At 39.8% G+C, this 27,083-nt stretch overlaps 2 protein-coding genes across 5 annotated transcripts in view; one reads left to right on the forward strand and one right to left on the reverse strand.

Annotated features, from left to right (window-relative positions):
* Positions 1–7,534, reverse strand: part of trappc13 (trafficking protein particle complex subunit 13) — a 23,810-nt gene extending 16,276 nt beyond the window's left edge. Inside the window, exons 1-4 of one of the 2 annotated variants that reach the window (XM_079599999.1) lie at positions 7,305–7,534; positions 4,849–5,000; positions 3,227–3,295; positions 170–269 (exon numbers count right to left, since the gene is read on the reverse strand). In XM_079599999.1, the coding sequence (XP_079456125.1) occupies positions 170–269; positions 3,227–3,295; positions 4,849–4,930 (251 nt within the window). In that variant the 5' untranslated portion in view covers positions 4,931–5,000; positions 7,305–7,534. Of the gene's footprint in view, positions 1–169; positions 270–3,226; positions 3,296–4,848; positions 5,001–7,304 lie in introns of those variants that run through there. The other variant, XM_079600000.1, reaches the window with a different exon arrangement.
* Positions 5,961–27,083, forward strand: part of pum3 (pumilio RNA-binding family member 3) — a 29,548-nt gene continuing 8,425 nt past the window's right edge. Inside the window, exons 1-10 of one of the 3 annotated variants that reach the window (XM_079599997.1) lie at positions 5,961–6,165; positions 6,476–6,558; positions 6,752–6,943; positions 7,101–7,280; positions 7,386–7,524; positions 25,498–25,573; positions 25,654–25,747; positions 25,829–25,895; positions 26,077–26,251; positions 26,351–26,454. In XM_079599997.1, the coding sequence (XP_079456123.1) occupies positions 6,874–6,943; positions 7,101–7,280; positions 7,386–7,524; positions 25,498–25,573; positions 25,654–25,747; positions 25,829–25,895; positions 26,077–26,251; positions 26,351–26,454 (905 nt within the window). In that variant the 5' untranslated portion in view covers positions 5,961–6,165; positions 6,476–6,558; positions 6,752–6,873. Of the gene's footprint in view, positions 6,166–6,260; positions 6,636–6,751; positions 6,944–7,100; positions 7,281–7,385; positions 7,525–25,497; positions 25,574–25,653; positions 25,748–25,828; positions 25,896–26,076; positions 26,252–26,350; positions 26,455–27,083 lie in introns of those variants that run through there. The other 2 variants (XM_079599995.1, XM_079599996.1) reach the window with 2 other exon arrangements.

The raw sequence follows: 27,083 nt of genomic DNA on the forward strand, positions 1-27,083 counted from the left end.
CGGATAGACAGATGGATAGATAGATGGATAGACAGATGGATATATAGATGTGATTTTTGCCTCTAAATCTTTTAAAGTCATGTGATACCAAAGTGTACCTTGTTTGTGGAAAGTGCCATGAACTCATTAATAAATCATACAATTTTAGGTCATTAAATCTATACATTACCCAAAATTCTGAGGCAGCGTGAGCATCTCCCCGAGGATCAGTGTTTCTGCCCCCTTTACGGTGGACGGGTCGTCTTTCATGAGTCGTATAAACAAATCACCTGCAGACATGTGATATGCAGAGCTGTAAAACCTCTTGACTTATAGACCCCCATGGACGTCTAAATCAACAGAGCTTTTTACTTCTGCCTTATTTATGTATAAATATCTAATAGATATAATTATCTATCTGCAAGCCGTGATTGAGCGGACTATTTATACAAATTGGAAGCGTAACACGAGGTGGTGTCTGATGAACTCCATTCACTTCATCTTTCCAACATTACAATCTCATTCATGCAGATTTATAGGGGAACATATTTCAGCCGCTTTTATATATAGAAGTGCTACTCAGAACTGTCACCGTGACATGCGGTGCTGGAGCACGGCCGCTGGCGATCGCGTTTCAGAGCACTGGGAACCAGCAGCAAAAGCATTATAGCAGAGACTGAGCGGCTGCTAATAGCTTTCAGAGAAACTCAACACTGGACTCAGCCGTGGTTTCATGTGTTGCATTACAACAACAAATGTTTACAGTGTTTTCCACAGGATTTAGTGAGACTCTGGTGCTGGACCCTGGTCCCTCTAGGTGTGAAGTTTTGCACATTTTAAAGTTAAATTCATCAATCTGGTGCACTTTAAGAGTTCAAAATTAAGAGCTAAACACCGATGTTCAGTGTTCAAATGGAACAAAGAAAGACGTTGATGAATTGATGTGCGCCTGAACTTTAAAGGGACTCAAACCTCTTTTTAGTTGTGATATAGTGTCTCAGACTATATAGCATTCACACTGGTACAATTACAATATAATAATAATAATATTTTTTAGTGCTGGGCAACGATTAATCGTGATTAATCGCATCCAAAATAAAAGTTTATGTTTACATAATATATGTGTGTGTACTGTGTATAATTATTTTGTATATATAAATACACAGACATGCATGAATTTATTTAAGAAAAATGAGTTATATATATAAAATATGTATATTTATATATAATATAATGTATGTATAAATATATATATATATATATATATAGTATATATACATGCAAATATTTATTAAATATATACATGCATGTCTGTATTTATATATATACAAAATAATTATACACAATACACACACACACATATATTATACTATATTATACATACAATATTTTATATATTACCACAAACTTTTATTTTGCATGCGATTAATCTTTGCCCAGCACTGATATTTAGGGGCCAAGCACTGAAGGTGCGGGCACCTATTGTATCTGTTCCGGTTCTTATTCTTCTTTTTCTTTTGTTTCTTTTTCTTCCGACTGGGCGTCTATGGCAGCCTATAGAACCGTTTGCGGGAAACTTATGAAAATTGGCATAGTGATAGAGGACAGCCTGAACTATCACCATAGCAAATTTGGAGTCTCCAACTCATTCCCTCTAGCGCCACCAGCTGTCCAAAGTTTCACTTATGTTTATGCTAATAACTTTTGAACCACAAGGGCTAGAAACAAAATTCTTTTTTCCTCTGATTTCTGAGCTCACGACGATTCGACTGCACCCTATGACGTACCTACTTTTTCGAACTCCTCCTAGGCCGTTGCTCCGAATTTCACGAAAATTGAACCAGATCATCTCCAGACCATGACGACAAAAAGTTATGGAATTCAAGTTGATTTGTCAAACCGTTCACGAATACCACGCAATTTAATTTTACGTAGCGCTTGCAAAAACAGACGTAAGGCCGTATCTCCACAACGTTTTATCGGATTCAGACCAAATTTGGTACATGTCATCACAAGCATGACCTGAGGCTACATGCTGCGTTTCGGCGCAGCGCCACCTACTGGTCCGGAGATATGAAGAATTTATGTTTTTGCTTATAACTTCTGAACGGTTTGTCCAAAAATCACAAAAGTGGTCTCGTTAGATTCAGGGCGTCGTGCTGAGTCGACTGATATCCAATTTTCCCATATCGGCCATTTTGGCTGTCGGCCATTTTGAATTATGTGCTAAAATGCTGTATTTTATGAACGCCCTAAAGATACTGAGGTATGAGACAGCGCCACCTTTTCAAAAAGGTCAAAAATTATAATGAAATTTCCAAAAATGCTAATAACTTTTGAATAAATTTGCCTATAGTAATGACACTGATCTCAATAGATTCCTTGGGTTATGCTGAAAACATAGATACCAATTTCGCCATAGTCAGTCAAACTTCCTGTCCGCCATCTTTATTTTGTTTTAAAACCTACTTTTTCGAACTCCTCCTAGACCGAACGTCCGATTTTCACCAAAATCGGATCGTGTCATCTCCAGACCGTGCCGAGTAAAAGTTATGGATTTCGTGTCGATAAACGAAACCGTTTTCGTATACCGCAGATGCAAAGTTGAGGCATGATGCCAAAATGACTATTCAGGCTTTATATCTGCAATGCCTTGACATATTGACACCAAACTTTGTATGTGTCATTGTCACTTCACTCTGACCACATCACATCAGTTTCGTAACTGCGCCACCTATTGGTCGAAAGTGATAATCATATTTTTAGTTATTGTATGTGATTTTTCAACCATTTTGCCAAAATTCATCTTCAAATGTCTTTAATTGCTCCTTGCTGCAGTTTGTCTCACACTTTCAGCCATGTAGGCATATCTCGTCGTCTGCTTTTGCGCTTGGCCCCGTAATGGCTGCTTGCAGCTATATTTTTATATTATTATTATTATTCCTAAGACAGTTATAGCCATATTTTTTTTAAAGAAATGCACTTTAAAATAAATTAAATTTATTTTACTTTAAGCTACAGTATTGAAATTACAATACTTTTGTCCTAATTTCTACAAATGCAAGAGATAAACCCTTGAGCTTTTATTTTTAAGGAAACTGCAGTCGAGCTGGGTAATTAGACAATTAAGAATAATTCATTTATGAGTTATGAAATTTATTTCTTTCCCAATGAATCAGTGTCTGATTTCACAAACTGTGTGTATCCTTCATAAGTTTCCTGATTCATAAGTGTCGCTGGACTGCACCTGGAAGATCTCGGTCCTCACACGTCACCGGCATGTTTGTGAAAAGCGTAGGTTTGGTCAGCCGCATCACTGGAGGCAGAAACAGAACATGAAGTCGGTACAATATTACAGTATCAAACACACATGATGTACAGTTAACTCTTGGAGGCTCTAGTTGCTTTTATTTAGATGTATTTAAGGATGACCAGTGTGACAGACACTGTAGTTTGCCATGTTAGTTTCCTGTGTAACATAAATGCTCAGTTGATCCAAAGACCAACATAGCCATAAAGTGATATGTACAATATAAGGTTAATAATATGTATAGTTAGATGTCTTATTCCTCATATGCCCTGAATTCCCATCCTTGTCATACAGCACCAAATGATGATCTATTAATATTTAATTTGATTAGCATAAACTTTTAACAAATATTTTAAGAATATTTGACCTGTGTTTATCTAAGTGTAACAGCAATGGAAAATCATTCAGTGGTCTCATAATTATGACTTCTTATTTTCTTAGAATTGCGAGTTTATATCTCAGATAATACAATTCTGACTTTATAACATGCAATTGCTACTTTATATCACGCAATTTATATCACAATTTTGAGGGGGAAAAAGTAAGAATTGCGAGATGTAAACTTGCAATTGCAAAAAAAAAGAAAAAGAAGAATTGTTAGATAAAAAGTCACAATTAGCCTAAGTTTTACATTGTTTATTCCATGGAGGAACAAGCTTCTATATCGGTAAATTAGACCAAAAAAAACAAAAGGAAACATTTTACCATCAGAATGGTATGAAACTCAGGGACTTTTGTGGCACTTGATGTATGAACACACACAATTAGAAAAGGCTAGATAGTCACACTTTTGATCTTAGCATTCAAAAATGACCAACATAGGAAATGAATGGGGCAAAAAGTAAATATATGGTGTATAATTTAGTCTGTTTTGATCGAATAAAATAAATGCAAATATTTTAAATGATTCCAAAAGAAAGGCTTCACTTTCTTTATGCGAGATATGTCTTGTTGTCCTATTTGTACATGTTGTGAAGCACAATATTACACTGCATTGTGCTATTCTGTTCTTTACTATTGAGCATGTGCTAATTTAATCCATTTAATATCTGTTTTAAAACACGTTATACCAGTAACCCATCAAACATACTAAAATAACAAACTTGAAAATAAATGTGGGGAATAAATTCATTTATTGTTCTTAATTCATTTTGTCAGTCTGAAAATGATGCCAAGACAAGTATAGTAAGTATATGAGAGATACAGAAGACTAATAAAGCATCACTTCGGAGAGCTTTTCTATTACTGGAGTCACATTGTCAATACTAGTGTGTATCTATCTGATGATGCCACGAAACAGCAGCTGTCGTGTGTTTACTACAGCAGCAGAAAACTGGCAGACACATATTCTTACAGTGTGTACACTAGCAACCATGTACCAGGGCTCAACCCTAGTGAGCAGCAGAAGTGATTAGCATGATTAGCAGCTAGCAGGGCGATCGCTTCAGCTACAGCGGGGTTTATGAATGAATGAATATAAGCTAGCACGCAACAGTGTTCAGGTATTATTCAGCTGCTCTTTCGCTACTAGAGTAAGAAAAGGTTAAGCCCCGCAATACCTTTTAATGCGAGCAGGTGCTCTTGTTTTGCCTGGTTGACATCCATCCTGTCTGCTGCACTGGACTGACCTTTCACCTGCATATCAGCTGCTGACGGCGACTACAGAGGGACAAACCGCGTTTCAGCGACACCAGAACGCGCACGCTGGCGTCTGTAAATAAATGCACATCATGTAATAATGAATTCATGGTCCGCAAGTGAAAAAACCTTTCAGATTACTCGTTTTATTAGACACAGATATATAAATATATACATATATATATTATTTTTTTTCTTCTTCTCCATAATAATAATAATACAACTTCAAAATATGCACAACTCTCCCAGTAGATGGCTCTCGTGCTCCGGAGAGCGATTGTGTTTTTGCTGCAGCATCTTTTTTATCTCTATAATTATGATTTTATAAATGCACGTACATTATTTATATACGATTCTTAACACAGCCACCAGTGGAAAGCGATTATAAATATTATTATATTATGAAATGTTGGTTTATATGTCATGTGATGTCATGTTGGCAGAGATTTGATGATTTTTATTCTAATGTTGATTTTTTTTTTTCTAAATTCATTTTTTTTTTTTTTTTTACATAAAATTGTAATGTTTACAGTTGATTTTTTAAGAAACAAAATTGCATTCATGGTTTGAATATCAATTTTAATACAAAATTAATTAAATGTGTTTACGGGATTTTTTATTATTATTATTGGACAGGTGCAGGCTGTTAATGATAATAAATAAAGATAATAATGGTACACTATGTAACTTTTGGCGCTCTTATGTCATAATTTACTCACCCGCATGTTGTTCGAAACCTGTATGTTTTTATTTCATCTGTTGAACACAAAAGAAGATGTTGGTAACTGGACAGTTGACGATAGCCATTGACTTCATATATTTTCCTACAATGAAAGTCAATGGCTACCTTTAACTGTCTGATTACCAAAATTCTTCAAAATATCTTATTTTTAGTTCAACAGAAAAAAGAAATTCATCCAGGTTTGGAACAACTTGAGGGTGATAAATTACAAATTTGTATTTTTGGGTGAGCACACTGCGGAAGAACCCTGTAGCCGGAGCTACTTCTCTCTGTTTATGTCTATGACGGGTCACGCAGGTACTGTGCTACTCCGCAGCAGTGGCGTCCCGCTCGAGCTAAAATAGTCCAAATATATACCCACCATAGTGATCTACGTAGTAAATCGAAAATATAACAGTCCGAAATTATAATAACATATTTCACACTCATTACAATATTTATTTTATAATTATTTTTACGCATTTGAGGACGCATTTTAGGTCCTTGGCATTAAAAGGTATGAATCCAGTAGACCGTAGTGAGAAACTGCTCAAAGAAAGTGTGAATCATTGTTCAATCTGCTCAAATGATTCATACTAATTCAACCAGTTTGACCTATTCATTTAAAAGAATCGACTCAAAAGAGTGATTCATTCGAGTATCAGACATCCTTTTGGTATTTTACCATTTTAACTTATCGCAAAAATCTTAAACTATTTCATAACAACTAAAATATCTAAATATTCTTAACGGGATTTTTTAAATAAGTTATTAAACGATGTGTTAAACAAATATGCCAGTGACTTTTAAGTTGTCTTGTTACGCAGCGACAGACTGTCGCAAAACGGGCTCCTAGTTCCTTACGACGCTGGAAATCAAATGCCGTAAAGTGATTTGTCTGTACACATGGGTGAGTAGTAAAACGTGTCTCGTCGTTTTGATAAAGAACAACGAAATTGCCTCTCAATTAGGACGAGAACTGTTCCAGTATGTAAATATATATGTAACATTTGTTAGACTACTTGCCTGTCATTATTTTTAGGTAATCGTACAAGCCGCTACAGAAACTTAAATTGCCACTGTTTGATTCTTTAACGTTACAGGGTTCAGACACAGGAGATTCTCTATTGTATCGTGAATAAACTTCATGCATCCCAGCTTCCAGAATAAAACCAAATTGTAAAACCAGTAATCTGACAATTTAATCAACCGTTTCCAGTCCAGAATGGAGGCTAAACCGAGAAAGAAGTCATTCACGCCCAGAGACGGAAAGAAAACATCATTCAAGCCGAAAGGTAACTTCTTGCACATTATTATTTTTTTATATTATGCTGTAAGATCTCCACCTATTGTTAATTATACATTTTTCAGTGTTGATGTTAAGAATCCAGATTACAGCTTATGCTCAGACATGTGCTTACAATGCATTAATGTCAGTGTTTCCTTCATTAGGTAAAACTGGAGGAAAGCCACAAGGCAAACGGCCATTCAAACCTTACAACACAGACAAAGCAAAGGGTTTTAAAAAAACAGGGGCAGATGGAGGACCAAAGACATTCAACAGAAAACCAACCGCTGGAAAGTTCACAAAGAAGAGGAAATACCCAGGAGATGGAAGCAAACAGGAGGAAGGTACATATGTCAATATGTCATTACCTGGGATCCGCTGTGATAGTGTGTTGTGAATCGATGTGATTTTTTTGTGTAAATGAATCAATATAATGTTTTCTTTCAAAGGCTCTGAAGGGAAGAAACCTAAATGGGACGAATTCAAACAGAAAAAGAAAGATTTGAAGCAGAGTCGTCAACAGAACGAGAAAAAGGACAGTTACCAGATTATAACACGAGCCAAACAAGTGTGGGAAATTGTAAGACGGTAAGTGCGTGTGGTTATTACATGCAAGGATTTTATTTATGGGTTTTTCTTCAGTTATGGGCTTTTAATAAAAAACATAATATAACAAGCTGTCATAAAACACTTTTCAGTCGCCACACTCCGTTTAATTGTCTACTAAAAATGTCAAACAATAGATATACATGCATCACAATTCTGTCTTTTAACAGTCATTTCCATCTAATCTCAAATCAGTTCATTCTGTGATGAGTCGATGATTGTTCATCCTAATACAAGCAATTAATTCAGGATACAAATATTGTTCGCAAATAATATTGATCATATCAAGCATGTTTTGTTTGCATACTCCTTGGTAACCAAGTACACTAACTTTTGAAAAAATGTATAGACATTGTAGACATGTAAATTGTTTTGACAGTTAATTAGGGGCCAAGCACTGAAAGTGCGGAGGCACCTATTGTTTTCGTTCCGGTTCTTATTATTATTATTATTATTATTATTATTCTGCTTCTTCCGACTGGGCGTCTATGGCAGCCCATAGAAGCGTATGCGGGAAAGTTGTTCCGGTTTGACATTCTGATAGAGGACATTCCCAACAGTAATTGCACCAATTTTGGTGTCTCTAACTCATTCCCTCTAGCGCCACCACCTGTCCAAAGTTTCACTTATATTATGCTAATAACTTTTAAACCGTAAGGCCTATCAACAAAATTCTTTTTTCCTCTGATTCCTGAGCTCACGACGATTCGACTGGACCCTATGACGTCATTTTCCGTCATAAAAATATGGCCGCCATTTTGAATTGTCCAAAAAACCTTCTTTTGCGAACTCGTCCTAGACGGTTTGTCCGATTTGCACCAAAATTGCACCAGATCATCTTCAGGCTGTGGGGACAAAAAGTTATGGAATTCAAGTTGATTCGTCAAACCGTTTTCGATAAACGCGCAAACAAATTTTACGTAGCGCTTGCGAAAACAGACATAAGGCTGTATCTCCGCATCGCTTAATCGTATTCAAACCAAACTTCCTACATGTCATCACAAGCATGACCTGAGGCTACATGCTGCGTTTCGGCGCAGCGCCACCTACTGGTCTGGAGATATGAAAAAAGGCTATTTTTGCTTATAACTTCTGAACGGTTTGTCCAAAAATCACAAAAGTGGTCTCGATAGATTCAGGGCGTCATGTTGAGTTGACTGATATCCAATTTTTCCATATCGGCCATTTTGGCTGTCGGCCATTTTGAATTATGTGCTAAAATGCTGTATTTTATGAACGCATGAACGTATCGTTACGAAACTCAGTATGGGTCATCAGTACAAAGCCCTAAAGGTACTCAAAAGATTATGAGACAGCGCCACCTTTTGGTCAAAAGTTATAATGAAATTTCCAAAAATGCTAATAACTTTTGAATAAATTTGCCTATAGTAATGACACTGATCTCAATAGATTCCTTGGGTTATGCTGAAAACATAGATACCAATTTTGCCATAGTCAGCCAAACTTCCTGTCCGCCATCTTTATTTTCTTTTAAAACCTACTTTTTCAAACTCCTCCTAGACCGAACGTCCGATTTTCACCAAAATCGGATCGTGTCATCTCCAGACCGTGCCGAGTAAAAGTTATGGATTTCGTGTCGATAGACGAAACCGTTTTCGTATACCGCAGTGGCAAAGTTGAGCCATGATGCCAAAATGACTATTCAGGCTTTATATCTGCAATGCCTTGACATATTGACACCAAACTTTGTATGTGTCATTGTCACTTCACTCTGACCACATCACATCAGTTTCGTAACTGCGCCACCTATTGGTCGAAAGTGATAATCATATTTTTAGTTATTGTATGTGATTTTTCAACCATTTTGCCCAAATTCATCTTCAAATGTCTTTAATTGCTCCTTGCTGCAGTGGGTCTCACACTCCCAGCCACTTTGGCATGTCTTGTCGTCTTGCTTGCGCTTGGCCCCGGTGATTGCTGCTTGCAGCTATATTTATTATTATTCTGCTTCTTCCGACTGGGCGTCTATGGCAGCCCATAGAAGCGTATGCGGGAAAGTTGTTCCGGTTTGACATTCTGATAGAGGACATTCCCAACAGTAATTGCACCAATTTTGGTGTCTCTAACTCATTCCCTCTAGCGCCACCACCTGTCCAAAGTTTCACTTATATTATGCTAATAACTTTTAAACCGTAAGGCCTATCAACAAAATTCTTTTTTCCTCTGATTCCTGAGCTCACGACGATTCGACTGGACCCTATGACGTCATTTTCCGTCATAAAAATATGGCCGCCATTTTGAATTGTCCAAAAAACCTTCTTTTGCGAACTCGTCCTAGACGGTTTGTCCGATTTGCACCAAAATTGCACCAGATCATCTTCAGGCTGTGGGGACAAAAAGTTATGGAATTCAAGTTGATTCGTCAAACCGTTTTCGATAAACGCGCAAACAAATTTTACGTAGCGCTTGCGAAAACAGACATAAGGCTGTATCTCCGCATCGCTTAATCGTATTCAAACCAAACTTCCTACATGTCATCACAAGCATGACCTGAGGCTACATGCTGCGTTTCGGCGCAGCGCCACCTACTGGTCTGGAGATATGAAAAAAGGCTATTTTTGCTTATAACTTCTGAACGGTTTGTCCAAAAATCACAAAAGTGGTCTCGATAGATTCAGGGCGTCATGTTGAGTTGACTGATATCCAATTTTTCCATATCGGCCATTTTGGCTGTCGGCCATTTTGAATTATGTGCTAAAATGCTGTATTTTATGAACGCATGAACGTATCGTTACGAAACTCAGTATGGGTCATCAGTACAAAGCCCTAAAGGTACTCAAAAGATTATGAGACAGCGCCACCTTTTGGTCAAAAGTTATAATGAAATTTCCAAAAATGCTAATAACTTTTGAATAAATTTGCCTATAGTAATGACACTGATCTCAATAGATTCCTTGGGTTATGCTGAAAACATAGATACCAATTTTGGTGTAGTCAGTCAAACTTCCTGTCCGCCATCTTTATTTTCTTTTAAAACCTACTTTTTCGAACTCCTCCTAGACCGAACGTCCGATTTTCACCAAAATCGGATCGTGTCATCTCCAGACCGTGCCGAGTAAAAGTTATGGATTTCGTGTCGATAGACGAAACCGTTTTCGTATACCGCAGTGGCAAAGTTGAGGCATGATGCCAAAATGACTATTCAGGCTTTATATCTGCAATGCCTTGACATATTGACACCAAACTTTGTATGTGTCATTGTCACTTCACTCTGACCACATCACATCAGTTTCGTAACTGCGCCACCTATTGGTCGAAAGTGATAATCATATTTTTAGTTATTGTATGTGATTTTTCAACCATTTTGCCCAAATTCATCTTCAAATGTCTTTAATTGCTCCTTGCTGCAGTGGGTCTCACACTCCCAGCCACTTTGGCATGTCTTGTCGTCTTGCTTGCGCTTGGCCCCGGTGATTGCTGCTTGCAGCTATATTTATTAGGGGCCAAGCACTGAAAGTGCGGAGGCACCTATTGTTTTTGTTGGCGTTCTTATTATTATTATTCTTCCGTTTCTTCTTCCGCCATTGAAGTCTATGGCAGCCCTATGAACCGCTTGCGGGAAAGTTGATTTTATTTGACATTCTGATAGAGGACAGTCCCAACATTAAATACACCAATTTTGGTGTCTCCAACTCATTCCCTCTAGCGCCACCAACAGTCCAAAGTTTCACTCATGTCTATGCTGATAACTTTTGAACCGTAAGGGCTAGAATCAAAATTCTTTTTCCCTCTGATTCCTGAGCTCACGACGATTCGATTGCACCCTATGACGTCATTTTCCGTCATAATAGTTTTCCCGCCATTTTGAATTTTCCAAAAAACCTACTTTTTCGAACTCCTCCTAGGCCGTTGCTCCGAATTTCACGAAAATTGAACCAGATCAACTCCAGACCATGACGACAAAAAGTTATGGAATTCAAGTTGATTCGAATTACCGTTCTCGAATACCGCGCAAATAAATTTTACGTAGCGCTTGCAAAAACAGACGTAAGGCCGTATCTCCACAACGCTTTATCGGATTCAGACCAAATTTGGTACATGTCATCACAAGCATGACCTGAGGCTACATGCTGCGTTTCGGCGCAGCGCCACCTACTGGTCCGGAGATATGAAGAATTTATATTTTTGCTTATAACTTCTGAACGGTTTGTCCAAAAATCACAAAAGTGGTCTCGTTAGATTCAGGGCATCGTGCTGAGTCGACTGATATCCAATTTTCCCATATCGGCCATTTTGGCTGTCGGCCATTTTGAATTATGTGCTAAAATGCTGTATTTTATGAACGCATGAACGTATCGTTACGAAACTCAGTATGGGTCATCAGTACAACGCCCTAAAAGTACTCAAAAATTTATGAGACAGCGCCACCTTTTGGTCAAAAGTTATAATGAAATTTCCAAAAATGCTAATAACTTTTGAATAAATTTGCCTATAGTAATGACACTGATCTCAATAGATTCCTTGGGTTATGCTGAAAACATAGATACCAATTTTGCCATAGTCAATCAAAGTTCCTGTCCGCCATCTTTATTTTCTTTTAAAACCTACTTTTTCGAACTCCTCCTAGACCGAACGTCCGATTTTCACCAAAATCGGATCGTGTCATCTCCAGACTGTGCCGAGTAAAAGTTATGGATTTCGTGTCGATAGACAAAACCGTTTTCGTATACCGCAGTGGCAAAGTTGAGGCATGATGCCAAAATGACTATTCAGGCTTTATATCTGCAATGCCTTGACATATTGACACCAAACTTTGTATGTGTCATTGTCACTTCACTCTGACCACATCACATCAGTTTCGTAACTGCGCCACCTATTGGTCGAAAGTGATAATCATATTTTTAGTTATTGTATGTGATTTTTCAACCATTTTGCCAAAATTCATCTTCAAATGTCTTTAATTGCTCCTTGCTGCAGTGGGTCTCACACTCCCAGCCACTTTGGCATGTCTTGTCGTCTTGCTTGCGCTTGGCCCCGGTGATTGCTGCTTGCAGCTATATTTAGGGGCCAAGCACTGAAAGTGCGGAGGCACCTATTGTTTTTGTTGGCGTTCCTATTATTAGGGGCCAAGCACTGAAGGTGCGGGCACCTATTGTATCTGTTCCCGTACCAAAAATAATTCTTCTTCTTCTTCCGCTCTGGGAGTCTATGGCAGCCCATAGAACCGATCGCGGGAAAGTTGTAATGGTTTGACATTCGGATAGAGGACAGTCCCAACATTAAATACACCAATTTTGGTGTGTCTAAGTCATTCCCTCTAGCGCCACCAACTGTCCAAAGTTTCACTCATGTTTATTCTAATAACTTTTGAACCACAAGGGCTAGAAACAAAATTATTTTTTCCTCTGATTCCTGACCTCGTGACGATTCGATTGCACCCAATGACGTCATTTTGCGCCATGAAAAGTTTTCCGCCATTTTGAATTTTCCGAAAAAGCTACTTTTTCGAACTCCTCCTAGGCCGTTGCTCCAATTTCCATGAAAATTGAATCAGATCATCTACAGACCATGCCGACAAAAATTTATGGAATTCAAGTTGATTCGCTTAGCAATTTTTGAAAAAACCCACAAACAAATTTTACGTAGCGCTTGCGAAAACAGACGTAAGGCTGTATCTCCGCAACGCTTTGTTGGATTCAGACCAAATTTGCCACATGTCATCACAAGCATGACTTGAGGCTACATGCTGCGTTTCGGCGCAGCGCCACCTACTGGTCCGGAGATATGAAAAATGGCTATTTTTGCTTATAACTTCTGAACAGTTTGCCCAAAAATCATCAAATTGGTCTCGTTAGATTCAGGCCAACATGCTGAGTCGACTGATATCCAATTTTACCATGTCGGCCATTTTGGCTGTCGGCCATTTTGAATTTTGTGCTAAAATGCTGTATTTTAAGAACGCATGAATGGATTGTTACGAAACATGGTATGGGTCATCAGCACGATGCCCTGAAGGAGCGTGAGAAGTTTCGAAACAGCGCCACCTTGTGGTCAAAAGTTATAACAACATTTCCAAAAAGGCTAATAACCTTTGAAGACATCTGCCTATTGAAATGCCACTGGTCTCAATAGATTCGCTGGGTCACGCTGAGAACATAGATACCAAGTTTGCCATATTTGGCCGAACTTCCTGTCCGCCATCTTGATTTTCAGTCAAAACCTACTTTGTCGAACTCCTCCTAGACCGTTTGTCCGATTTTCACCAAAATCGAATCGTATCATCTCCACACTGTACCGACAAAAAGTTATGGAATTCGTGTTGATTCGTCAAACCGTTCTCAAATACCGCGCAAACAAATTTTACGTTGTGCTACAGCTACAGATTTAGTGCAAAAGTACTACATTGCCCATAACTCCTAGAGTCCGTTTGTCCTAGACTCAAGTGTCTCACACCACTGTGATCCCTGGCTCAAGGCGGACAAAATGGCTATCTCCAATTTCGATTTAGGCCAGAAAAATTTTCTGCTATGTCGAATTTTGTCCGAAACCTACTTTTGCAAACTAGTCCTAGGTTTTTCACCAGATCGGAACCAAACCAGTCTAGGACATTTCTCTGGACTCTCTAGATCAATAAATATCGAAAAAAAAGTTGAACTTTTGCATTTGGGTGGCTGTAACAGGGTCATTTAGAAAAGGGGCGTGGCAAAATACACTAAAAAGCCTATAAATCCCATATGAAAATTCAGAACTTCACCAAAATTGATGAGCATATGTGTCAGAACATGGTGAGGAAGCATGCAGAGTTTCATGGAGATCGGACCATAGGTGGCGCTGTAACTGGCAAAAAGCCTTCAATCTTATTAGGGGTTCAAGCATGAAATGCTGAAACCCTATTGTAATTAAGGATTCGTAAAACGCATCGTGCAGGCCAAACCGTAAGGCCTAGAGACGTGAAACCTGGCCAGATGGTAGGCCTCAATTTGGGGACAACCTATCAGAGTATGACCCCGAATGGCCCATAGGTGGCGCTACAGCAACCAAAAGTTCAAAATTGATCATAGCTCTTAGACCGTTTGTCCCAGGATCAAGTGCCCCAAATCGTTGGAATCCTTGGCTCAAGGCGGACAAAATGGCCATCTCCGATTTCGATTTAGGCCAGAAAAAATTCTGCTATGTCGAATTTTGTCCAAAACCTACTTTTGCGAACTAGTCCCTGGTTTTTCGCCCGACCGGAGCCAAACCAGTCTAGGACATTTCTCTGGACTCTCTCGATCAATAGTTTTTGAAAAAAAGTAGAATTTTTGCATTTGGTTGGCTATAACAGGGTCATTTGGAAAATGGGCGGGGCAAAATACAGTCAAAAGCCTATAAATCCTAAACAAAAACTCAGAACATCACGAAAATCGCTGAGCATATGTGTCATGACATGGTGAACAAGCGTGCCGAGTTTCATGCAGATCGGACCATAGGTGGCGCTATAAATGGCAAAAAGGTTCCCTTATTATTAGGGGCCAAGCACTGAAGGTGCGGGCACCTATTGTATCTGTTCCCGTACCAAAAATAATTCTTCTTCTTCTTCCGCTCTGGGAGTCTATGGCAGCCCATAGAACCGATCGCGGGAAAGTTGTAATGGTTTGACATTCGGATAGAGGACAGTCCCAACATTAAATACACCAATTTTGGTGTGTCTAAGTCATTCCCTCTAGCGCCACCAACTGTCCAAAGTTTCACTCATGTTTATTCTAATAACTTTTGAACCACAAGGGCTAGAAACAAAATTATTTTTTCCTCTGATTCCTGACCTCGTGACGATTCGATTGCACCCAATGACGTCATTTTGCGCCATGAAAAGTTTTCCGCCATTTTGAATTTTCCGAAAAAGCTACTTTTTCGAACTCCTCCTAGGCCGTTGCTCCAATTTCCATGAAAATTGAATCAGATCATCTACAGACCATGCCGACAAAAAGTTATGGAATTCAAGTTGATTCGCTTAGCAATTTTCGAAAAAACCCACAAACAAATTTTACGTAGCGCTTGCGAAAACAGACGTAAGGCTGTATCTCCGCAACGCTTAATCGTATTCAAACCAAACTTCCTACATGTCATCACAAGCGTGACCTGAGGCTACATGCTCCGTTTCGGCGCAGCGCCACCTACTGGTCCGGAGATATGAAAAAAGGCTATTTTTGCTTATAACTTCTGAACGGTTTGTCCAAAAATCATAAAAGTGGTCTCGATAGATTCAGGGCGTCATTTTGAGTTGACTGATATCCAAGTTGTCCATATCGGCCATTTTGGCTGTCGGCCATTTTGAATTATGTGCTAAAATGCTGTATTTTATGAATGCATGAACGTATCGTTACGAAACTCAGTATGGGTCATCAGTACAACGCCCTAAAGGTACTCAAAAGATTATGAGACAGCGCCACCTTTTGGTCAAAAGTTATAATGAAATTTCCAAAAATGCTAATAACTTTTGAATAAATTTGCCTATAGTAATGACACTGATCTCAATAGATTCCTTGGGTTATGCTGAAAACATAGATACCAATTTTGGTGTAGTCAGTCAAACTTCCTGTCCGCCATCTTTATTTTCTTTTAAAACCTACTTTTTCGAACTCCTCCTAGACCGAACGTCCGATTTTCACCAAAATCGGATCGTGTCATCTCCAGACGGTGCCGAGTAAAAGTTATGGATTTCGTGTCGATAGACGAAACCGTTTTTGTATACCGCAGTGGCAAAATTGAGGCATGATGCCAAAATGACTATTCAGGCTTTATATATGCAATGCCTCGACATATTGACACCAAACTTTGTATGTGTCATTGTCACTTCACTCTGACCACATCACATCAGTTTCGTAACTGCGCCACCTATTGGTCGAAGGTGATAATCATATTTTTAGTTATTGTATGTGATTTTTCAACCATTTTGCCAAATTTCATCTTTAAATGTCTTCAATTGATCCTTGCTGCAGTTGGTCTCACACTCCCAGCCACTTTGGCATGTCTTGTCGTCTTGCTTGCGCTTGGCCCCGTAATGGCTGCTTGCAGCTATATTTAGGGGCCAAGCACTGAAAGTGCGGAGGCACCTATTGTTTTTGTTGGCGTTCTTATTATTATTATTCTTCCGTTTCTTCTTCCGCCATTGAAGTCTATGGCAGCCCTATGAACCGCTTGCGGGAAAGTTGATTTTATTTGACATTCTGATAGAGGACAGTCCCAACATTAAATACACCAATTTTGGTGTCTCCAACTCATTCCCTCTAGCGCCACCAACAGTCCAAAGTTTCACTCATGTCTATGCTGATAACTTTTGAACCGTAAGGGCTAGAATCAAAATTCTTTTTCCCTCTGATTCCTGAGCTCACGACGATTCGATTGCACCCTATGACGTCATTTTCCGTCATAATAGTTTTCCCGCCATTTTGAATTTTCCAAAAAACCTACTTTTTCGAACTCCTCCTAGGCCGTTGCTCCGAATTTCACGAAAATTGAACCAGATCAACTCCAGACCATGACGACAAAAAGTTATGGAATTCAAGTTGATTCGAATTACCGTTCTCGAATACCGCGCAAATAAATTTTACGTAGCGCTTGCAAAAACAGACGTAAGGCCGTATCTCCACAACGCTTTATCGGATTCAGACCAAATTTGGTACATGTCATCACAAGCATGACCTGAGGCTACATGCTGCGTTTCGGCGCAGCGCCACCTACTGGTCCGGAGATATGAAGAATTTATATTTTTGCTTATAACTTCTGAACGGTTTGTCCAAAAATCACAAAAGTGGTCTCGTTAGATTCAGGGCATCGTGCTGAGTCGACTGATATCCAATTTTCCCATATCGGCCATTTTGGCTGTCGGCCATTTTGAATTATGTGCTAAAATGCTGTATTTTATGAACACATGAACGTATCGTTACGAAACTCAGTATGGGTCATCAGTACAACGCCCTAAAGGTACTCAAAAATTTATGAGACAGCGCCACCTTTTGGTCAAAAGTTATAATGAAATTTCCAAAAATGCTAATAACTTTTGAATAAATTTGCCTATAGTAATGACACTGATCTCAATAGATTCCTTGGGTTATGCTGAAAACATAGATACCAATTTTGCCATAGTCAGCCAAACTTCCTGTCCGCCATCTTTATTTTGTTTTAAAACCTACTTTTTCGAACTCCTCCTAGACCGAACGTCCGATTTTCACCAAAATCGGATCGTGTCATCTCCAGACCGTGCCGAGTAAAAGTTATGGATTTCGTGTCGATAGACGAAACCGTTTTTGTATACCGCAGTGGCAAATTTGAGGCATGATGCCAAAATGACTATTCAGGCTTTATATCTGCAATGCCTTGCCATATTGACACCAAACTTTGTATATGTCATTGTCACTTCACTCTGACCACATCACATCAGTTTCGTAACTGCGCCACCTATTGGTCGAAAGTGATAATCATATTTTTAGTTAATGTATGTGATTTTTCAACCATTTTGCCAAAATTCTTCTTTAAATGTCTTCAATTGCTCCTAGCTGCAGTTGGTCTCACACTCCCAGCCACTTTGGCATGTCTTGTCGTCTTGCTTGCGCTTGGCCCCGGTGATTGCTGCTTGCAGCTATATTTATTATTATTATTCTGCTTCTTCCGACTGGGCGTCTATGGCAGCCCATAGAAGCGTATGCGGGAAAGTTGTTCCGGTTTGACATTCTGATAGAGGACATTCCCAACAGTAATTGCACCAATTTTGGTGTCTCTAACTCATTCCCTCTAGCGCCACCACCTGTCCAAAGTTTCACTTATATTATGCTAATAACTTTTAAACCGTAAGGCCTATCAACAAAATTCTTTTTTCCTCTGATTCCTGAGCTCACGACGATTCGACTGGACCCTATGACGTCATTTTCCGTCATAAAAATATGGCCGCCATTTTGAATTGTCCAAAAAACCTTCTTTTGCGAACTCGTCCTAGACGGTTTGTCCGATTTGCACCAAAATTGCACCAGATCATCTTCAGGCTGTGGGGACAAAAAGTTATGGAATTCAAGTTGATTCGTCAAACCGTTTTCGATAAACGCGCAAACAAATTTTACGTAGCGCTTGCGAAAACAGACATAAGGCTGTATCTCCGCATCGCTTAATCGTATTCAAACCAAACTTCCTACATGTCATCACAAGCATGACCTGAGGCTACATGCTGCGTTTCGGCGCAGCGCCACCTACTGGTCTGGAGATATGAAAAAAGGCTATTTTTGCTTATAACTTCTGAACGGTTTGTCCAAAAATCACAAAAGTGGTCTCGATAGATTCAGGGCGTCATGTTGAGTTGACTGATATCCAATTTTTCCATATCGGCCATTTTGGCTGTCGGCCATTTTGAATTATGTGCTAAAATGCTGTATTTTATGAACGCATGAACGTATCGTTACGAAACTCAGTATGGGTCATCAGTACAAAGCCCTAAAGGTACTCAAAAGATTATGAGACAGCGCCACCTTTTGGTCAAAAGTTATAATGAAATTTCCAAAAATGCTAATAACTTTTGAATAAATTTGCCTATAGTAATGACACTGATCTCAATAGATTCCTTGGGTTATGCTGAAAACATAGATACCAATTTTGCCATAGTCAGCCAAACTTCCTGTCCGCCATCTTTATTTTCTTTTAAAACCTACTTTTTCAAACTCCTCCTAGACCGAACGTCCGATTTTCACCAAAATCGGATCGTGTCATCTCCAGACCGTGCCGAGTAAAAGTTATGGATTTCGTGTCGATAGACGAAACCGTTTTCGTATACCGCAGTGGCAAAGTTGAGCCATGATGCCAAAATGACTATTCAGGCTTTATATCTGCAATGCCTTGACATATTGACACCAAACTTTGTATGTGTCATTGTCACTTCACTCTGACCACATCACATCAGTTTCGTAACTGCGCCACCTATTGGTCGAAAGTGATAATCATATTTTTAGTTATTGTATGTGATTTTTCAACCATTTTGCCCAAATTCATCTTCAAATGTCTTTAATTGCTCCTTGCTGCAGTGGGTCTCACACTCCCAGCCACTTTGGCATGTCTTGTCGTCTTGCTTGCGCTTGGCCCCGGTGATTGCTGCTTGCAGCTATATTTATTAGGGGCCAAGCACTGAAGGTGCGGGCACCTATTGTATCTGTTCCCGTACCAAAAATAATTCTTCTTCTTCTTCCGCTCTGGGAGTCTATGGCAGCCCATAGAACCGATCGCGGGAAAGTTGTAATGGTTTGACATTCGGATAGAGGACAGTCCCAACATTAAATACACCAATTTTGGTGTGTCTAAGTCATTCCCTCTAGCGCCACCAACTGTCCAAAGTTTCACTCATGTTTATTCTAATAACTTTTGAACCACAAGGGCTAGAAACAAAATTATTTTTTCCTCTGATTCCTGACCTCGTGACGATTCGATTGCACCCAATGACGTCATTTTGCGCCATGAAAAGTTTTCCGCCATTTTGAATTTTCCGAAAAAGCTACTTTTTCGAACTCCTCCTAGGCCGTTGCTCCAATTTCCATGAAAATTGAATCAGATCATCTACAGACCATGCCGACAAAAAGTTATGGAATTCAAGTTGATTCGCTTAGCAATTTTCGAAAAAACCCACAAACAAATTTTACGTAGCGCTTGCGAAAACAGACGTAAGGCTGTATCTCCGCAACGCTTTGTTGGATTCAGACCAAATTTGCCACATGTCATCACAAGCATGACTTGAGGCTACATGCTGCGTTTCGGCGCAGCGCCACCTACTGGTCCGGAGATATGAAAAATGGCTATTTTTGCTTATAACTTCTGAACAGTTTGCCCAAAAATCATCAAATTGGTCTCGTTAGATTCAGGCCAACATGCTGAGTCGACTGATATCCAATTTTACCATGTCGGCCATTTTGGCTGTCGGCCATTTTGAATTTTGTGCTAAAATGCTGTATTTTAAGAACGCATGAATGGATTGTTACGAAACATGGTATGGGTCATCAGCACGATGCCCTGAAGGAGCGTGAGAAGTTTCGAAACAGCGCCACCTTGTGGTCAAAAGTTATAACAACATTTCCAAAAAGGCTAATAACCTTTGAAGACATCTGCCTATTGAAATGCCACTGGTCTCAATAGATTTGCTGGGTCACGCTGAGAACATAGATACCAAGTTTGCCATATTTGGCCGAACTTCCTGTCCGCCATCTTGATTTTCAGTCAAAACCTACTTTGTCGAACTCCTCCTAGACCGTTTGTCCGATTTTCACCAAAATCTAATCGTATCATCTCCACACTGTACCGACAAAAAGTTATGGAATTCGTGTTGATTCGTCAAACCGTTCTCAAATACCGCGCAAACAAATTTTACGTTGTGCTACAGCTACAGATTTAGTGCAAAAGTACTACATCGCCCATAACTCCTAGAGTCCGTTTGTCCTAGACTCAAGTGTCTCACACCACTGTGATCCCTGGCTCAAGGCGGACAAAATGGCTATCTCCAATTTCGATTTAGGCCAGAAAAATGTTCTGCTATGTCGAATTATGTCCGAAACCTACTTTTGCAAACTAGCCCTAGGTTTTTCACCAGATCGGAACCAAACCAGTCTAGGACATTTCTCTGGACTCTCTAGATCAATAAATATCGGAAAAAAAGTTGAACTTTTGCATTTGGGTGGCTGTAACAGGGTCATTTAGAAAAGGGGCGTGGCAAAATACACTAAAAAGCCTATAAATCCCATATGAAAATTCAGAACTTCACCAAAATTGATGAGCATATGTGTCAGAACATGGTGAGGAAGCATGCAGAGTTTCATGGAGATCGGACCATAGGTGGCGCTGTAACTGGCAAAAAGCCTTCAATCTTATTAGGGGTTCAAGCATGAAATGCTGAAACCCTATTGTAATTAAGGATTCGTAAAACGCATCGTGCAGGCCAAACCGTAAGGCCTAGAGACGTGAAACCTGGCCAGATGGTAGGCCTCAATTTGGGGACAACCTATCAGAGTATGACCCCGAATGGCCCATAGGTGGCGCTACAGCAACCAAAAGTTCAAAATTGATCATAGCTCTTAGACCGTTTGTCCCAGGATCAAGTGCCCCAAATCGTTGGAATCCTTGGCTCAAGGCGGACAAAATGGCCATCTCCGATTTCGATTTAGGCCAGAAAAAATTTCTGCTATGTCGAATTTTGTCCAAAACCTACTTTTGCGAACTAGTCCCTGGTTTTTCGCCCGACCGGAGCCAAACCAGTCTAGGACATTTCTCTGGACTCTCTCGATCAATAGTTTTTGAAAAAAAGTAGAATTTTTGCATTTGGTTGGCTATAACAGGGTCATTTGGAAAATGGGCGGGGCAAAATACAGTCAAAAGCCTATAAATCCTAAACAAAAACTCAGAACATCACGAAAATCGCTGAGCATATGTGTCATGACATGGTGAACAAGCGTGCCGAGTTTCATGCAGATCGGACCATAGGTGGCGCTATAAATGGCAAAAAGGTTCCCTTATTATTAGGGGCCAAGCACTGAAGGTGCGGGCACCTATTGTATCTGTTCCCGTACCAAAAATAATTATTAGGGGCCAAGCACTGAAGGTGCGGGCACCTATTGTATCTGTTCCCGTTCTTATTAGGGGCCAAGCACTGAAGGTGCGGGCACCTATTGTATCTGTTCCCGTTCTTATTAGGGGCCAAGCACTGAAGGTGCGGGCACCTATTGTATCTGTTCCCGTTCTTATTAGGGGCCAAGCACTGAAGGTGCGGGCACCTATTGTATCTGTTCTGGTTCTTATTCTGCTTCTTTTTCTTTTTCTTTTTCCGACTGGGCGTCTATGGCAGCCTATAGAACCGTTTGCGGGAAACTTATGAAAATTGGCACAGTGATAGAGGACAGCCTGAACTATCACCATAGCAAATTTGGAGTCTCCAACTCATTCCCTCTAGCGCCACCAGCTGTCCAAAGTTGCACGCATGTTTATGCTAATAACTTTTGAACCACAAGGGCTAGAAACAAAATTCTTTTTTCCTCTGATTCCTGAGCTCATGGCGATTCGATTGCACTCTATGACGTCATTTTCCGTCATAATACTTTTCCCGCCATTTTGAATTGTCCGAAAAACCTACTTTTTCGAACTCCTCCTAGGCCGTTGTTCCGAATTTCACGAAAAATGAACCAGATCATCTCCAGACCTTGACGACCAAAAGTTATGGAATTCAAGTTGATTCGAATTACCGTTCTCGAATACCGCGCAAATAAATTTTACGTAGCGCTTGCGAAAACAGACGTAAGGCCGTATCTCCACAATGCTTTATCGGATTCAGACCAAATTTGGTACATGTCATCACAAGCATGACTTAAGGCTACATGCTGCGTTTCGGCGCAGCGCCACCTACTGGTCCGGAGATATGAAGAATTTATGTTTTTGCTTATAACTTCTGAACGGTTTGTCCAAAAATCACAAAAGTGGTCTCGTTAGATTCAGGGCATCGTGCTGAGTTGACTGATATCCAATTTTCCCATATCGGCCATTTTGGCTGTCGGCCATTTTGAATTATGTGCTAAAATGCTGTATTTTATGAACGCATGAACTTATTGTTACGAAACTCACTATGGGTCATCAGTACAACGCCCTAAAGGTACTCAAAAATTTATGAGACAGCGCCACCTTTTGGTCAAAAGTTATAATGAAATTTCCAAAAATGCTAATAACTTTTGAATAAATTTGCCTATAGTAATGACACTGATCTCAATAGATTCCTTGGGTTATGCTGAAAACATAGATACCAATTTTGCCATAGTCAGCCAAACTTCCTGTCCGCCATCTTTATTTTCTTTTAAAACCTACTTTTTCGAACTCCTCCTAGACCGAACGTCCGATTTTCACCAAAATCGGATCGTGTCATCTCCAGACCGTGCCGAGTAAAAGTTATGGATTTCGTGTCGATAGATGAAACCGTTTTCGTATACCGCAGTGGCAAAGTTGAGGCATGATGCCAAAATGACTATTCAGGCTTTATATCTGCAATGCCTTGACATATTGACACCAAACTTTGTAAGTGTCATTGTCACTTCACTCTGACCACATCACATCAGTTTCGTAATTGCGCCACCTATTGGTCGAAAGTGATAATCACTTTTTTAGTTAATGTATGTGATTTTTCAACCATTTTGCCAAAATTCATCTTCAAATGTCTTCAATTGCTCCTTGCTGCAGTTTGTCTCACACTTTCAGCCATGTAGGCATATCTCGTCGTCTGCTTTTGCGCTTGGCCCCGTAATGGCTGCTTGCAGCTATATTTATTATTATTCTGCTTCTTCCGACTGGGCGTCTATGGCAGCCCATAGAAGCGTATGCGGGAAAGTTGTTCCGGTTTGACATTCTGATAGAGGACATTCCCAACAGTAATTGCACCAATTTTGGTGTCTCTAACTCATTCCCTCTAGCGCCACCACCTGTCCAAAGTTTCACTTATATTATGCTAATAACTTTTAAACCGTAAGGCCTATCAACAAAATTCTTTTTTCCTCTGATTCCTGAGCTCACGACGATTCGACTGGACCCTATGACGTCATTTTCCGTCATAAAAATATGGCCGCCATTTTGAATTGTCCAAAAAACCTTCTTTTGCGAACTCGTCCTAGACGGTTTGTCCGATTTGCACCAAAATTGCACCAGATCATCTTCAGGCTGTGGGGACAAAAAGTTATGGAATTCAAGTTGATTCGTCAAACCGTTTTCGATAAACGCGCAAACAAATTTTACGTAGCGCTTGCGAAAACAGACATAAGGCTGTATCTCCGCATCGCTTAATCGTATTCAAACCAAACTTCCTACATGTCATCACAAGCATGACCTGAGGCTACATGCTGCGTTTCGGCGCAGCGCCACCTACTGGTCTGGAGATATGAAAAAAGGCTATTTTTGCTTATAACTTCTGAACGGTTTGTCCAAAAATCACAAAAGTGGTCTCGATAGATTCAGGGCGTCATGTTGAGTTGACTGATATCCAATTTTTCCATATCGGCCATTTTGGCTGTCGGCCATTTTGAATTATGTGCTAAAATGCTGTATTTTATGAACGCATGAACGTATCGTTACGAAACTCAGTATGGGTCATCAGTACAAAGCCCTAAAGGTACTCAAAAGATTATGAGACAGCGCCACCTTTTGGTCAAAAGTTATAATGAAATTTCCAAAAATGCTAATAACTTTTGAATAAATTTGCCTATAGTAATGACACTGATCTCAATAGATTCCTTGGGTCATGCTGAAAACATAGATACCAATTTTGCCATAGTCAGCCAAACTTCCTGTCCGCCATCTTTATTTTCTTTTAAAACCTACTTTTTCGAACTCCTCCTAGACCGAACGTCCGATTTTCACCAAAATCGGATCGTGTCATCTCCAGACTGTGCCGAGTAAAAGTTATGGATTTCGTGTCGATAGACAAAACCGTTTTCGTATACCGCAGTGGCAAAGTTGAGGCATGATGCCAAAATGACTATTCAGGCTTTATATCTGCAATGCCTTGACATATTGACACCAAACTTTGTATGTGTCATTGTCACTTCACTCTGACCACATCACATCAGTTTCGTAACTGCGCCACCTATTGGTCGAAAGTGATAATCATATTTTTAGTTATTGTATGTGATTTTTCAACCATTTTGCCAAAATTCATCTTCAAATGTCTTTAATTGCTCCTTGCTGCAGTGGGTCTCACACTCCCAGCCACTTTGGCATGTCTTGTCGTCTTGCTTGCGCTTGGCCCCGGTGATTGCTGCTTGCAGCTATATTATTGAATATGGTTCTCTTTGTATAGATTGTATTTAGTAGTAAAGTATTAAAATATGCATATTATTCCAAGAAACTTTTATTTTCAAGAATGTGACCTTCATAAAACCAAAAGAAGCTTATTTTAATAAATCTCAAAACCCTGAGATAAGTGCAAACGCTGAAGAAACGCTCTTATCTGTGTGTTTGGTACAGGAAAGACTGTGACAAGCAAAAGAGGGAGAAACTGATGAAGGAACTACAGGAACTCGTGAAGGGAAAAATTAAAACCGTAAGTAAAGTCTGTTCTTTTGCGCTGAATTAGTGTTTTTCAAACTGTGAAACATTATTTTGTGGTTGTCTTTTTGCTAGATTGCGTTTGCTCATGATTCCACACGAGTGCTTCAGTGTTTTATCCAGTTTGGCAGTGAGAGCCAGAGGCAGGAGGTCTTCGAGGAACTCAAAGGTCGGTGTTATCGTCAGTATATAATGACCTGTGTGTGTGTGTGAAGTGATCGCCTCTCATCGCCCTTCTCTGTCTCTCTAGAGCACATTGTGGACTTGAGTAAATCGAAATATGCCAGAAACATTGTGAAGAAGTTTCTAATGTATGGGTAAGTCACATCCATTTCTCATGAATCTCTTTAACGGTTGGGTTCAGAGAAAGTCCATTATAATGCGGTTACTTTAAAAATGGCGTCCTGTTAGTGTTTGCTGTGTTTGACTTTAGGCTCGGCTCAGAATGATGTTTTAATGATGCATTCTGGTTTGATAATGAACTGTGTTCTGGTGTAGGAGTAAGCAGCAGGTGGGGGAAGTGATGCTGGCTTTTAAGGGGAAGGTCAGACAGATGCTCAGGCACTCCGAGGCGTCTTCAGTGGTCGAGTACGCTTACAACGATAAGGCCATCCTCTCCCAGAGACTCATGCTCACTGAGGAGCTCTACGGAAACGTATTCCAAGTCTGCAAGGTACGTGTGCTCTCAGCTGCCGGATACGATAGCTAGAAGTGTGCTTGTTGTCCATAAACATGGTGATAACATTTGCTTTTTTTGTTTTGTTTTTGCCAGTCCGCAATTTGTCCTACGTTAGAGAAGGTTTTGGAAGCAAATCCAGAGAAAATGGAGAGCATCATGGATGAAATGAAGCAGATCCTCGCACCAATGGCACAGAAGTGAGTTATTCTTAAAGCTGGCATGTAGGGGTGGGAGTCTCTCGGCACCTCACGATTCAGATTACGATGCTAAAACGATTATCGATGCATCTTTTTGTGTGTGTGTGTGTGTGTGTGTGTGTGTGACTACTTGGCTAAAAAAACTTGGCTACTTGGCTAAAAAAACTTTTGCTGATAATTTACTCACCCCGATGTCATCCAAGATGTCCATGTCTTTCTTTCTTCAGTCAAAAAGAAATTAAGGTTTTTGATGAAAACATTTCTCCATATAATGTTCTTCACTGGGGACTAGGGATGTTAACCGATGACCGTTTGACCGATGGTTGACCGTATCAACGTTAACCGATCAAAGTTGTCGGTAGTCGGTAAAAAAAAAAAAGTGATCTCTAAATTAGTCTATTATAGACAGTGGACTAAACGCTACTACAGTTAGCATCTCATTCCAAGATCTTTTTGTGTGAAGTGAGCAAATCCCTCTCACTCAATTTTTCTTAACTCGCATGTTTGTACTTCATAAACCAATAAAAACATTCGGCGCGAGGTCACAGCGTTTGGGTTCGCGTGCTCACAAGGTTTGCGAACAGTAAAGGCTACAGGCTAACACACTCGAGGTTAGAGCCAGCGCAGAC

Source organism: Phoxinus phoxinus, assembly GCF_949152265.1.
Source record: "Phoxinus phoxinus genome assembly, chromosome: 23".
Lineage (NCBI taxonomy): Eukaryota > Metazoa > Chordata > Actinopteri > Cypriniformes > Leuciscidae > Phoxinus > Phoxinus phoxinus.